The sequence below is a fragment of the Mandrillus leucophaeus genome, unplaced genomic scaffold, assembly GCF_000951045.1.
Source record: "Mandrillus leucophaeus isolate KB7577 unplaced genomic scaffold, Mleu.le_1.0 Scaffold284, whole genome shotgun sequence".
Taxonomy (NCBI): domain Eukaryota; kingdom Metazoa; phylum Chordata; class Mammalia; order Primates; family Cercopithecidae; genus Mandrillus; species Mandrillus leucophaeus.
The window spans coordinates 797443-813240 of NW_012102965.1; the positions used below are offsets into that span (position 1 = coordinate 797443).

At 38.1% G+C, this 15798-nt stretch overlaps 1 protein-coding gene across 1 annotated transcript in view; it reads left to right on the forward strand.

Annotated features, from left to right (window-relative positions):
* MAGI2 (membrane associated guanylate kinase, WW and PDZ domain containing 2) overlaps window positions 1-15798 on the forward strand; it is a 765625-nt gene that overhangs the window by 642865 nt on the left and 106962 nt on the right. The window contains exons 12-13 of the mRNA XM_011985485.1: window positions 2194-2235; window positions 9719-9810. Of these exons, the coding sequence (XP_011840875.1) occupies window positions 2194-2235; window positions 9719-9810 (134 nt within the window). The remainder of the gene's footprint in view (window positions 1-2193; window positions 2236-9718; window positions 9811-15798) is intronic.

The following is a 15798-nucleotide window of genomic DNA, read 5'->3' on the forward strand; positions in this document are numbered from 1 at the left end:
TAAAAAATAACAATGCTGTGTATGATGATCCCCTTCCTGTGTCCAAATGATCTCCTATTGTGGGGGGAGGGGAGGGATAGCATTAGGAGATATACCTAATGTAAATGACGAGTTAATGGGTGCAGCACACCAACATGGCACAGGTACACATATGTAACAAACCTGCACGTTGTGCACATGTACCCTACAACTTAAAGTATAATAAAAAATAAAAAATAAATAAAAAATAAAAATAAAAAAATAGCAATTCTGCCAGAAAGCTAAACACAGCTTACCTGGGAGGAATGATTGTTATGCCTTCCATGAGCCAACTGGCGCTTTATTTGAAACAAAGCTCAATGAGAAAGCAACCAGACTTTGGTCTTATTTTAATTTTTAAAGTTTAAGGAAAAAATACTCATTTTTTTATAGTGCTTTATATGGTACAACTGTCTTATAAAATTATGTCATCTTAACACATTCAGAATGGAGGAGTTCTATTGCACTAGATTCTTACTCTCTGCCTTTCAAAACTGTAAGTTGCCTCCTCTATAAATGCTCTTAAGGAATAATCACATATGATTGATGATTATATATCATAAATATATAATTTTATAGACCAAAATAATAATAATGATATGAAATTTCTTCCAAGCAACAAGTAGTTTACATATTGAAGTCTCAAAGTGTGGGAGGAGTGGTTCTTGCAAGAACATTTTACAGTTCTTCTACCTACAATGTGAATTTATGTTTTAGAGAGGTTTAGTAATGTTTAATTAATTTTTATCTGTAATTCCTGACATGATTCAAAAGCAAAACAATGTGGTAAACTTAACATGAAATTCATCATAGAGGCAAAAATATCCTGCCATTCTCTCAGATAGAAGTAACTCAGCATATCTTAACGTAGATCTTTAGCTTCTTAAGTATTTCTTGACCAGAGGTTTGCATACATGTGTCTTCTGCCCATCTCATATTAAACCCAGTTGTGTGGTTTAGGAAATTCTCTACTGACAGAACCATGAAGGAACAGGAAGAATATCTGGAGATGTTAAGAAAAAAATGTATAGCATGGTCAGAAAAGAGTGTATTATTAATTCATGATAATATTAAAATGAAACAAGAAAGAGTTTTATTGGATAATGCATTCTAATTAAGTTTAAAACTTAGATATAATACGTTTGTTTTCTAAAAAGGTTCTTGAAGAGTTTCCTGTGAGATAGTATAGAATACCTTACGCAAGTCACTCAGCATTTTGGATCTTAACCATCTGTGAAATGAAAGGTGCCTTGCCTCTCTGTCACTATGATATTAAGACCAGGGATTTAGAAGGCAGATTGAAAATCAAGGGACAATTTAATTATGTTCTTCTTCACGTTTAGCAGTCCCAGATAAAGACATGGTGAAAGTCTGCATTTCTCAAACACACAGTAAGGAGTTGCACATCTCAACCATGTAGAGTAGGAGGAAGCATGTCAATTGGAGCCTTGCCTACCCCTGAAAAATGTTCATGCATGAGAGCAACATGTCTCCAAATACTTCCAGAACACAGTGTGCAACCAGCTTGTTCTAGGTTCTAGAATTCTAAATGTGGGCTATGCCTACATTTTAAAGGTGATTTATACTCACTTTTTTGAATTTTTATGCTATTAGAAGTAGCATAGATTATATCATAATTCTTATAAAGGATCTCTATTACTAAAATAAACCAATTTAACTCAACTACTTATACATAATTTCAACTGCCCAGATAATTGGAAATATCAAAATATTTGGACTAGTGTAATTATTGACTGGATTTTCCACTTTTCATTTCAACATTTTATGACACAAAATTATAACCTAATTTTTAAGGACCTATATTTTCTGTATATATTTCAGGTTCTAGATTGGCTTTACTTTCAAATAAGTATTCTTATAATGAGAATCAAAACTTAATATTTAGAAATGGTAATCTTATTCTACCCTGATTTAAAAAAAAATTCAGATTTTTCTATTTTGGATGCATGTAAAAGAAACATATTTACATACATGCTCATACATAAAGCAGGGTAAATCTGTCCACTAACTTGGATCTTAGAGGAAAAAAAATTATTAAACATAAGTATAAGATTGTGTTTGGGGGAGTTATGATAGCAACAAAAAAGAAAGTAAAGATGAATTTTAAAATGCCATAAATGAATTTCAACTTTAATTCCCCATTTTCCCATCCAGAACAAGTGCCACCCAGGACCAGTTTTCGAATGGATTCCTCCGGCAAGTATTGTTCAGTACTCACAGTTCTGTGAACAAAACGTCTTCCATTTTGTGTAACAAATCATTCTTCTGAGTAGTATCAGTTTCTTAGTATATAATCACTGTGCTACTTTAGTCACCTACATAAAACATGTATTCAAGGTAGACAGCAAGTCTCATCATGGTGAGCCTAAATGCCTGCCAACAAAAGACAAAGGGAAACAGTCATATTCATGAATTTCTTTCATTAAATACTCTAGTAAAAGGCTGGATGAAAAACAGCTGCCAAAGAGAGCCATCAGACTGACTAGGTCTGTGCTATGTAATACAGTAGCCACTAGCTACATGTGGCTATTGGGTACTTGAAATTGGCTACTGTAAATTTAGATATGCTATCATATAGGTGTAAAATCCACACTGGATTTCACAGACAGTGCCCAAACAAAAAAGAAAGATTTCATTAATTATTTTATATTGATTTCTGTTGAAATAATATTTTGGATATACTAAGTTAAACAAAATATATTATAAAAATTGATTTCATCTGTTTTGTTTTCTAAAATGTGCCTACTAGAAAATGTTAAATTACTTATGTGGCTTACATTTTATTTTACATTGAATAACACTAGACTAGATACAAATAAGAAGATAGAAGGTCTCAAGAGATTTACAATTCAGACATTTCCAAAGAATGGATTAGAAATGTTGCTAACATAGAATGAAATTCTTTTCAAATCAAGTAAATATCTATATCAACTTAATTTTTTTTAACCATGCCAATTATAAAATACTATATTTCAGTAAGATTTTAAGTTAGGCTAAAATATCATATTTTAATTTTAAGAGCTTTCAGTAATAACCAATTAGTTTGCTTAAAAGGAAAAATTTTTTTTTTTTTTACTTAACCATTTGGAAAACACCAATTTTAGTTTAGGTTAAAATATTTAACGTTATTGTACAAATGTTGGAGGAAAAAGAAGATTTAAATTTTTTTGCTCTTAGAATTCATGATGAAAATGCTTTAAACAGCTAATCAGACCACCAGATTGAAAGCCAGAATACTCAAACAATTGCGGAAAATAGTGTTTTATAATAGTAGCACTATTTCAGGGCCGTGGGCTCACAGCACACATCTCCAGAGTGTTTCCATGATGACAGATCATTATCCATCTCAGCATGTTCTAACACCCCTTGGAGAATATATGTGCCTGAGATCATTTCATTCTGTAAGTTTCCATGTCATTTTTGGGGGGATATGTAGAAAATATGGAAGATATTATTTAGTATTTTCTCCTAAAATAACGCCTAAAGTATTTGTTTAGCTTGGTCTAAAAATTTTAAAGCATGATTATTCCTCTATACTGACGGTTAAATCTTTGTAATTTTTTAAAAAGATTATCTTATGCCCAGAGAGAAAATGGGACCTAGTAATTACAGTTGCAAGATGAAATTAAGATTTAATTTGAAATTTTAAATCTCAGCTTACTGGTCACAAAAAAGCACATGTCTTAAAAATCTCAGATTCTGAATGTACTTCATTTAAAAACAGGAGAAGGAGAGTGGCCCAGTAGTTTAGATTACTTTGACATATATGCAAAGTAACAGTTTACCTTTTTAAAAAATACATTACTTAGAAGATAAAAGTTATAATATAGTTGGGGTATATTATGTTACTGTGCAATTCACATTTTGAAGAAAAGAACCAATCCAAATAGTTGGTGGAATGTCCACACAAGTTATCAGAATATTCTGGAAAATCATGACTGCATTTAAAATAAATAGATCTTGCTTGGCGCTGTGGCTCATGCCTGTAATCCCAGCATTTGGGAAGCCAGGGTGGGAAAATAGCTTGAGCCGAGGAGTTCAAAACCAACCTAGACAAGATGGCAAGACCTCCATCTCTACAAAAAATTTAAAGAATTAGCTGGGCGCTGTGGCGTGCCTGTAGTCCCAGCTACTTGGGAGACCGAGACAAGACAGGAAAATGGCTTGAATCCAGGAATCTGAGTAGTGAGCTGTGATCACACCACCACACTCTAGCTTGGGCAACAAAGCAAGACCTCATCTCTAATAAAAAATACAAAAATGGCCGGGCACGGTGGCGCATGCCTATAATCCCAGCACTTTGGGAGGCCGAGTCTGGCAGATCACGAGGTCAACAGATCGAGACCATCCTGGCCAACATGGTGAATCCCCGTCTCTACTAAAAATACAAAAATTAGCCGGGCATGGTGACGGGCGCCTGTAGTCCCAGCTACTCGGGAGGCTGAGGCAGGAGAATCGCTTGAACCTGGAAGGCGGAGGTTGCAGTGAGCCAAGATCACACCACTACACTCCAGCCTGGTGACAGAGCGAGACTCCATCTCAAAAAAATAATAATAATAAGATAAAATAAGTAGATGCCACATACTTTTTGTCACATTTATAAAATGTCTCATCAAATTCTGTGTCATGATTTTGACTCAGATACATTTATCATAATTATAAGGTATATTATTAACTTTATCTGCATAAGATCCTTAGGTACAGAGGCAAAATTGATAATAGAAAGTTCTAAATAATATGTATTTATGAAACTAAGTGATAACTCCATAGTGGAATAATGCTGTGGTGCATTGGGTCTAGGAGACTGGTGAGTATCTTAAGGCAATTAAATTCAGGAAATGTTTATTTAGCAACTCCTATGGACTATGCATAATGGAACACTATAGACAACCAATGGTAATTATGCCATCAACTAAGGAGAATATTAGTGAGAAACAATGGAATCTATGGCCAGGAACTTTGAATGGGCAACTCCACCCAAAAATAAGAGAGTCAGGAAATGGGGTGTTACAGAAACGACTTAGGATCAAAAGAAATCTGAAGTCATAAACAGTGCATCAACAATATCAAATGAGGCACTGAAATCAATCAGTATAAGGAAAGAAAAAAAGGCCATTTAATTTGGTCATTAGCATGCATAGTGACCTTAAAAAGTGCAGTAGTGCTAAGAGAGAGCATAAACCAGACTGGCAGGAATGAACCAGAGGTAGAGTGAAGGCTCCACTAGAGACTACTTTTCCTAGAAAGAGATGGAAGGAGGGAGCAAAGTCATATTTAGGATGGAAAAAACCTGAGCTTATGTGAAGGCTGAGGAGAGAACCAAATAGAAACTGGAAAATGGCTTCTATTATGGCTAACACGTGCTTGGTCACATTCACATACCCACAGGGATAAAGCAAACAAGTAAAGAGAAGGGATATTTTAAAGGATAGAGTATTAGCTGCTTACTAGGTAATGTTAGATTTGAGCAACAGAAACTATATAATTCCTGTTTAACTCATTCTATATCTGGAGTGCATAGAAATCCAAAAGTCAAGACCATGTTTAATAACCTTTTTTGATTCCTAGTATCTTCCTCGTGCTAACTTTCCTAAATCTCTTTACAAGGAAAAGCCAAAAAGAGTGATTCTCTTTCCAGCAGGAAAAATTGAATAAATGTATCCTCTGTGCCAAACTGTGATGATACGCTATGGTACTTATGTTTTAATTAAAACATGAAAGGGGATTCAAGTACCAAAATTTAATTGACGTGTTTACAGCAGCATCCCATGTGCCAAATTAATTCATAAAATTGTTGTTCTTTGCGTTTTTGAAGATTGAATCCATTCATAAAATTAATCAGTTGTGTTCAGTTACCCAGCCTTTTCCCTAACTGTGCACAAAGCTACGTAAAGCAAGACTAAGGAAACATACAGCATGTGAAGCCCCTGGAGTCTTCATGTGAAATAGAAATCAGCTTTTGAAATCTGCTTTTCTTTATTATGAGAGAGGTTGTCCTGATACCTGGATGTGCTCACCATTTGCTACTTTTTAAAGTTCGTTTTTGCAATATTGGTATGAGCCTAGAATAAACTAAGACTTGCAAATTTCATTTCAGTAACTTGCCACAGTGGTCATGTAAAATTCCATCTAGGAAGAGGATCATGAGATGCTTTGTTCCATAGTGCCTGAGGATCCGAGGACCCAACTTCTAAGAAGCAACACTAGCCACAGCTGGCCATTGAACACTAATATCCAAAGAATGCTTTGTCTCCTCTTAGTCCGTTTCTTTACAACCACTGCCTCCTCTTGAGCTGCATTAAGCGAGACCTGAGAGTGTCCCTGACAGTTCTGCAAAAAGTGCTGAGGAAAAAGATTTTTTTTAAAAAGAGCACAGAAAAAAAAAACAAGGGAACAGAAGAGTAAAAGGGGCACAGTTGAACAACATGCAAAGTAACTCAGGTCCAAATAGGTATCTACCAGATACCCTCATCTAACAACCTCTCTGGTGCATAGTTTCTTGAAACAAGAGAAAAGAATAGTGATTGTTAACTCTGTTGCAGTGAGGTAAAGAGTTGGCCCTTGGATTTCTTCACTTGAAGTTCTTGCATTAATAAGGAAAGAGATAAAACATGATACAGTAATTGCAGTAATTGAAACATGTCATCCAGCCAGAAGAGCAGCTAGGGGAAACTCAGAAACATTACAATCTGCCTGGAGAGCTAACAAAGCGGGAAGGAAAAAGAATGATGTCTCCCAGCTTTGTACATATAATTTTAGTTATTTTGTAAAGCCAGACTCCAAGAAAACAAAGAAACCAAAGAAAAATTAGCTTTCTAAAATGTTCTTATTTTCCCTAAAAAAAAAAAAAACAAAAACAAAAAAACAAAAAAAAACTGCTGCCTCAAGGCACAATCTATCATATGAACTTTTTTTCCAGTTAACCATTTCTCTAAAATGTCCAGACCCTGCAGCCTCTGAATCTGTGTTCAAAATTAACAAAGAAATAAAAAATAAATCACGTTCACCAACATTCTCTAAGGGGTCTCTCTTTGCCTCTCTCTACCTGCTCATGAACCATGAAGCTGGCCACCCCTGCTGGGAAGAATGGAAGAGTGTAGATGAAATAAATGGCTGGCACATACCACCCTATATTTGAAATCAGGGTGGGTCAGAGCAACAGGATCGTAATTGTCACCAAAATGTGCATAAAGAGCAGGAAGAGGAGAATGAATGCCTCGTTCGTGTCTCTGTTCTTCAGAGTTAAATAACATTTACTTGCTAAAATCTAGGTTTTTCTCCTAAAAAGAAGTCATGAGTTATTCATTAAAGAAAAGCCCCTTAATTCCTCCAGGAATCACAGATTCTCTGACAAAAGACAAACTTCTTGTGCCTTGACACCTCTCAAAGTTCCATTCCTGGGATTGTCATAATTTCAGCATTTCTTTAGGGGAAAAGTTTTACTTAGCAAATAAGATGGATCACACAATAAGGTTCTTGTAAAGCTCCTTGTGCAATATGGATGGGTGCTGAAGTCACTGGAAGAACAATTTCCCACTTAGCATACTCAGTGGTGATGCAAAAATGAGAAGAATACAGGAGATGAGAAGTTCCAGTTAAACATGCTGGCTCTATCATTTTAAGTGTCACAAATACAGCACCTTCTCTTTGTATTTTTAATGTGTATGTGGTCTAGAGTTCCTCCAAGTTTAAAGTGACTTACAGAAGAGATTGCCATGAACAGTCGTATTGTCATCAACTTGTAGAAGTTTGAACAGTGATTGAGCAATATGCGTCATCTCCCATTTCCCCTTGTCTTTCTCCTTCCCTTGGGTGGAGTACAGGTACCTGCTATGATTTTGTAGAGCTCTACTCCATCTGCCTCCAGACTCCCAAAGCCTTACCACACACCCCTATACGTGATTTCATATATGATATGGAGACTTCAGAAGAAACTGAGTTCAAAAGCCAATTGTGTCTCGTAGAGTGTAAGGCAAAGTTTTCATCCTCCCTCTGCCACCACTCTATTTAATAGGAATGGAATTTTTAAAGTTCTCCCATCTTTAAAATATGATTGATTATATAATTTCTAAAGGATGCGGAGGTCTAATTGCTTATTCTTCTTGCAGAATTTCATATTATTCATTGAATGGAAAAGATCTTGGTCATGTGTGCATTTGGTCATAAAAGGGTGTGAATGCTCATTGAATCTTGTACAATGCATACAAACATATGTACTTATGTGCCTGATTCACCTTTATTTAAGAGAGTACCAGACAAATAATTGGCATTTGCCCACATCTCAGAAGTGAATGATGCCTTTCATGTGTCCCTGGGAATAGCCCAGGTTGTTGGCACCAAGGCAAGCCTGTATAATTGTGCGTTGTACACTGTATCACTCCAGCAGTCCCACCTACTGCAGAACCTGGAAAATATCTGCCTGGCCAGCAGTGAAAGAGCCTCTCTCTACAACGAGTGCTACTATATAATCATGGGCTCAGACGTAGATTTTTGTCCCATGAGAATTCTCTGAAATCTCGTCTTAATATCTACAACTATCCTGTTTAAGCAAGGGGAATTTTACTTAATACCTGCTTCTACAGTTCTAATACCTCCTTTAAACCATTAAGGCCTAGAAATCGCTAAACATTTCTTAAGCAAGGGATGGCATAAAAAATAGTTCTTGAAACCGCTGATCATCTGCTGGCATCCCAGCAGTGGACACAAAAGTATGCACAGCTCGGTCACGACTGAAGTTTTTCCCCCTGACGAAGGTGCCAAGGGGCAAGGGGACGGGCTAAGCATAAATCAGATTCTACTTAAAAAGTCAAAACATTTTTATATTTAATAGTTTTAGTTTATTCTAAGGCTGAAAAAAATGACATTCAGGAGAGTTTTTCAGCTTATTTTGAAATACATCTCTGTTCTTTCAGCTGACTTCAGAAAAGTATCTTCTTATTTATTTTGAGTACTCTCATGAAGTCCAAAGTCAATCTATGGCTTGCACATTCTAAAATGTTTCGGGGATAAAAGTCCATCTTAGACCCAGATGAATTTCTACCTGTAACTTATAAAAACCCTAAAGGAGTTTGTCAGAAAATAAATGCTTCGCTTGAACCCCAATACAAGAAAGTTTAAATTCTATATCTTTTAATTTTTACAATTTTAAAAGAGACAACTTCTATTGGGCATATGTTTATACTACACACACACACACATACTCCTAAACTGGATGCATCATGTCATAAACAGATATTAATAAATTACTAGGCAGTGCTTTATTAGACAGTTCCAGGGTTTTGCCATCTGTTCTCTCTTACTTGCGTAATAATTGTTCTAGTCAGAGTAAACATCCTGAAAGTGATAGTCAAGCTTCTTGAGGGCAATCCGAATGCTCTCAGGGAAATCAAGAATTATAAAGGCATCAATTTTCTTACTCAGAAAATTCGTGTATTCTTTCTGCTTCTGGTAATACCCCAGTAGTGCCCTTGGCTGGTCACTATTATTCCAGGGACTACCTAAATTTGGAATACCTACCTTTTTGCTACCATATTTTTTGTATCCTCTGTGGTTTCCATTGACCCTAACAGCACTCTCATTAATCACATCCACAAAATTAATTTATCATTGGTATGTTCAGTTCCTCAGGGGCTGGGAAAGAGGCAGGATTCATTACTCATTGGGATCTCCTTTATGCCAGGTCCAGATTATAAGGAATTGGATGTTCACCTTCGGAGGATGGAGTCTGGATTTGGCTTCAGAATCCTCGGGGGAGATGAGCCTGGACAGCCTGTAAGTTGAATCTTCTTTATTTCCATGCTTGGGGCTGTATTGTATGAGTAAACACCAGGGAAAATAGTGTTTAGTGTGATATCTAAAAGGAAATGTTTTAGGACTCTCATAAAGAAGTTTAAGCTTTGGGTTTTTTTATTTTTTTCCTTGCTGTTGTCTTTAAAAAGATCTCACGACATGCAGGTACCTCCATGACAAATATCTCATTAGAAATCACATTCAATAGGGACATTGCTCTTTTTTAGAATGGATTGAATTCCTCTTGAATATTTGCATTATCTAATTGCACTGAACCCCTGGTATCTTTGGGTAACAGTTCATGAGTAATGGTAACACCCAACTGGGAACAGCAGAATTATGTATGTTTTTAACCAAAACAGCAAAGGAGATAAAACACAGGGATAAACAGAAATAAAATCAAGCTCAGCACTGCAGAATCTCAGCCAGATTTGAATTAAGGGATTACCAGAAGATGTTCATAAAGTCAACTTCATTGGCATAATATATATTGGGAAATTTAGAAGGGCTTTGTAGAACATATGTGTGTGTGTGTGTGTGTGTGTGTATTCGGAGTAAAAACATAAAATACTAGTAGTCACTAATACACAGAAAACACAGCAAGGCTAGATTTATGAGCATATGTTAAAATATCAGCTATAAAACACTCATTGTAAAAGATATATCTTAAATGGTACCCAATGTGACTAAGTCAGGTCCACGAAAGTTTTGAATAAGTGAAGGGCCTGAGCAGTGCAGTCAGCTATCTACATCCCATCTGGCTCTGGCACCTGAGCTCCATCCTAGCTCATGTAAGGGAGTTAAATTTTAAGCCTCAGCTTTCTCATCTGCAAGATGGGGATAACAGTAGTGCTCTATTATAGAGCAGCTTTAAGGATCAAAGGAGATTTTATATATATATATATATATATATGTATATGTAAAGGTCTTGGCATTATGTCTGGATCATATTAAGTGCTGAATAAATGTTTATCATTATCAACTTTGTTTCTCTGGTTACTAGATTCTCCCAGGAAATATACTCTCTCTGTCTCTCTCTCTCTCTCTCTGTCTCTCTCTCCATATGTGTGTGTGTGTATATATATATATGGTTTTTAAATATACTATATGTACTATAAATATTATATACGTGTGGTTTTCTTGAGACAGAGTCTCGCTCTGTCACCCAGGCTGGGGTGCAGTAGTGTGATCACAGTTCACTGCAGTCTCAACTTCCTGGGCTCAATCAATCCTCCCGCTCAGCCTCCTAAGTAGCTAGGACTATAGGCATGTGTCATCAGGCCTGGCCCCAGAAAATAAAATTTGAAATAAAAATAAAACCTGGTCAGAAATCTTCAGGAGAAAAAAGTTAATCTAGTAAGTGAAAGGAATCTGAAACAGTTTAAACTGTCTCAGAGTAAAGTAGATTGTCCTGGGTGAAGAGTGGGCTCCTTCCCACAAGAGGTATTCAAGCAAGCAATGGCAACCTGGCAGGAACTCCGAGGAGCTTCCTCTGCCCTGCGGGAGGAGTTGAACTGGATGATTGATGAGGTCCCTTTCTACAGAAAACTCCAGAAAGCCGAGCTTATACTCCAAGGATGAGGGCTCTCCAGGAAAAAAGACTTATTTCCGAATTCCTGGGGATGAAATTTGGCAACAGTCAACCAGAACGTCACTAACTCCCCAGCTGCCAAAGACGACGTGAAGGTGCTTTTGCCAAGGAGGATTGGCCAGATTTTTCATAGTGCTTTGAGAGGAGGTAGAATGCTGAAGTAAAATACAGGGCTCGAGTAACTTCAGACTTAAATTTATTCAGAGACTAAATTAAGAATCTCATGTCACAGGGAAAAGGAACTCTTGGCTGTGTTTCACTCCCATCCACTGCTTTGTTTACTCTCCCCTATCTCCCACTGAGATTACCAGGGATCCTAGGCCACCAAGTCAGCCCTCCAGCCTTCCTGCCCTCTATAACTCACCTTGTTTTATAATACAGAGAACTAAAAACATTCTCAAGTCCCTTCATATCTGTAAGCATTTAGCGCACTGATTTATGCTACAGAACCTCCTGACCTCCACAGCGTATTTATACAGCTTGGCGTCCTTCAGGATTGTTCTTGGATCTGCCTATTTTGTTTATTCAGCAGGATTTTAAATTTCTCCTAAGCAAGGACTTTGTCTTACCCTTTTTATCCAACATGAGTGCCCCATAATTGAAAAATGTGTCATTATCCAGAGTGAGCCACACTCGAGGTTAAGGTCACAGTCTTCAGACTGCCACCTCTGCCCAAGACTCCTGGCATCAGCTGAAATAAGTTTGCAAAGTGTCAGAGTCTAAGGAAACAGTCTCCATAGACCACCCCAACTTTAAACACTAGCTCTGAATCTGGGGGCCCCATCATGTAGTAGGTTCGCCGTGCACTGGTTGCCAACTTGTCTGCGTCTGTTGAGACAGAACACCCACCCACACGCCAGGCTACATGAAGTAGATTTATCACTTACAGGGAGGCAGCGAGGGACAATAGAAGGCAAGGATTCAAGAAGAGCAAGTTCCCCGAGGCTCAGGAAAGCTGCCTAGGACAGACGGAGTCTCCACTCACACTTGCACCTCAGCTGAGGGGCCCCAAAAAGCAGCCCAGTGTGGGGTTTCTACCGTAGAGAAGCATATCACAGTGGACTCAAGCACTGAAGGACATCCTGTTTCTAGGGGGGACTGGAACAGAACGCAGGCTGTTCCGGCTAGCCCCTCTTTACCTCAAGATGTTGTGTTCCTAGCACCTTCTATAGTTTCTCTTGAGAACTACAAGAGAAAATGGGGAAAAATTTGGGTGAGTCCAAGGCCACCCAGAGAACTGTCTTGTGCTCACAGCTTTCCTCGGGTCCGGTAATTCACTAGAATAACTCAGAACTCAAGAAAGTGCTGTATTTATGATTACTGTTTGATTGTAGTGAAAGCATAAAAATTAGAACCAGCCAAAAGAAGAGGTGCACAAGATAAAGTCTGGAAGGGTTCCAAATGTGACACTTCCATCACCCTTAGGGACATGGTACCCTCCAGCATTCATGCAGAGAGGATTGCCAGCCGGGGATGTTCACCCAAGCTTTGGTGTCCAGGATTTTTAGCCTAGTGTTTTGTTACATGGGCGTGATTGATTGAATCATTGCCCACAAGGATGACCTCAGTCTTGGGTCCCTTTCTTCCCCAGAGGCCAGGCTGATATCATGTGGCTCAAAGGCGCAACCCACTAATTACCTCGCTGGTCTTTCTAGTAGAGTCAGCTCCTACTCTAAGACTGTTGGTGTGACTGGCCCCATCCTGAGTCATCTTAGCATAAACCATCAGGTATGGTCAAAGGGGCTCACCATGAATGACAAAGACGCTCCTAATTCCAAGAGTTTTGAGGTTTCCTTTCAGGAACCAGGGAGAATGGCCAGACTTCGCTTTGGGCTGAGACCAAATTATTTATGGCAAAGCCATGTGCTTAAAAGATATCGAATGAATGAAACAAAATGAAACCATGCTCAAAATAAAATACAAATAAAATACAAATAAAATTAAGGCCATTTTTGTATCATTCTGTGGGACACTGAGCACTAGCTGAAATAAATACAGGGCATTTAAGGGTAAACCCATCTAGAATCAATTGCACTTATACTAACATAATACTTCAAACTTACCAACCTAAGGGGTTTCCACCAGAAAGATGAGCTCTCTGTTTGTTCCAGAATAGACTGACTCACATGCTTTTTTTCCCCCTTTTACTAATCTCTGAGCTCCTTGAAGGCAAGGACTGTAATTTAATGGTGTTTATGTCTTCCAAGCCTAGCCTGGTACAATAAGTATTTATTAAATGGAATCAAAGAGAGTATTTTTTTACCAAGTCCAAACTGTCACCTGAGCTTCTCAGAACAAGTAAGGATCTGGAGTTTATATTTTCTGAGGCCTCTAAATTCTACAGGCTCTGCAGAATTAAAGTGGCCTAGTCCTGGAAACAGAGAGAGCATCCTGGCGGCCCTACAGCATGTTTTGTTTAGTCCCCCCAGTATTTTACAATTGTTGAGCATCAATTAATTTCACCTTTTGAAAAATGGATTTTCATCTTCTCTTGAAAATTAAACTTAGCAACATCGAGCTTGCCTTTCTCCATGACAACGACTGGCTGGAACTAACTAATGGTTCCTTTTAGACTGAGCCTGGCTGCAGTTCCCAAAACTCCTGTATGCCTGTGTTACTCTTTAAAGCTACTGTCTTTGTGATTCCCATCCCAGTACCCATCCCAGAGGACTGAATTAAAAGACATTGGAAAGATGAATATTTTATGCCAATGGAGCCTTCAACCAGGGCCAGATACTTTAAACACCTAACCTAAGCACTGAAAAGATTATCAGGTCTTTTCTCCCTTTTATAAATACAAATAACATTAAACTATAAAATAAATACAAGGCAAAGCGACAAAGTTTCTGATTCTTTCTATGATACTTACTTTAATAGAGTCTTTACAAAATGAAATTCTGACTTTATTGGACCCCTTGGCTCATGCTTCGTCTGCTTTGGGGGTAAGCCAGCATCCTATTCTGTAGATGTTATCTTCAACTGCTCCCCTCCTCCTCCAAAAGCAGAAAGGATTGCATGACTGAGTCATAGGGAGGGAATAGTCTTGGCTGACTCAAGAGGAGAGTGGTCTTGCTGGACTTTGCCTGGCACAGAAGCAATAGAATTGTTACCAGGATGGAAGACGTACTGTTCAAAATGAAGCTCAGATGTGTGAATGCAGCCGTGGTTACCACCCAGCCTCAGGACATCTTTCTGCCTGGTTTGTACACAAGTTCCCAGGTTCCTATCACTTCTGAATATTGACTTTGCATTCCTGAATCCTTTCTCCCCTCCAGTGCGCAGGCATCAAGTATTTATGATAAGCCGCCTCAGATTACATGGATTGCTGGTTATCCTATTGTGTTTACTTAGATTTATTCTGGTTTATTCCTTCGTTTGAATGATTTAAGACATACTCATGCTGCAAGTTACAGTTTTGACATTTCAGCCATAAAGTAGCAGCTTAAGTCTCTCCAAAGCAAACAAAGCCAAAAAATTAGTCCTGAAAACCAGAATATTGAATCTCAGAATGACCCTGTCCAGGAGAGTGAAACTGTAAAGATCTCCCATAAACCTTTCCTTCCAGCTTTTCTACATTCTAAGTCCAGAGATAACAAACAAAATGTGCTAGCCTCATTTAGTTGCTGGTGAGCTACAAAGGGAGAGGCGTGTAAGGTGATTTGGTCTCAACTAAAGGAGGTCTCATAAGTACATCAAATGGGTTTCTGCCTCCATATATACGAAATGGTATTGACATCCCAGGGTGCACATTAAACACAACAGCACGGCTTTCAGCAAATAATGAACAGCAGGACTCCCGCTCAGACAAAGCATATGGGCATTTTTCTTGCAAGAGGAAATACTTTTCACAGTTAAATAACAATAGAAATAGAAAGAAGTGAAAAGTTGCCAGAAAGGAACAAAAATGGGATTTCCAGCTGTGAGCTGAAAAGAGATGGAAAGGCATCAAGAGGGAGAGATCTGGAAAACACTGCACTGGAGAAAAGCCATTCAAAGACAGACAATGACAGACCTAGTCTTTGGCACAGGAGTCTGGTGCGCACTGGTTGGAAGAGTTTCAGAAGGAAAGAGCCTGAAATCTGCTCACCACAGTGACAAGTTGTCCCAGGCTACAGATACTACAGAGCAGATCTCCTGGGCTTAGGCTAACATTGGGCAGTGCAGAAAAGAATTAAAGGTACTAAAAGGCCTGGAAAGGTGGTTTTGGGTTTCTTTGTGTCTTTCTTGGTTTTTTGGGGTTTTTTTTTCTTTTTAATGTGAGTTTCTCCCCTGACTTACTGGGATCGCAGCCACTTGAATGTGAATTGCTGTTATTTCACATCAAATGTTCTGTTTTGTTCTGTGCCCTCACAGCATGAGATAAAGTAGAATTGTTTTGT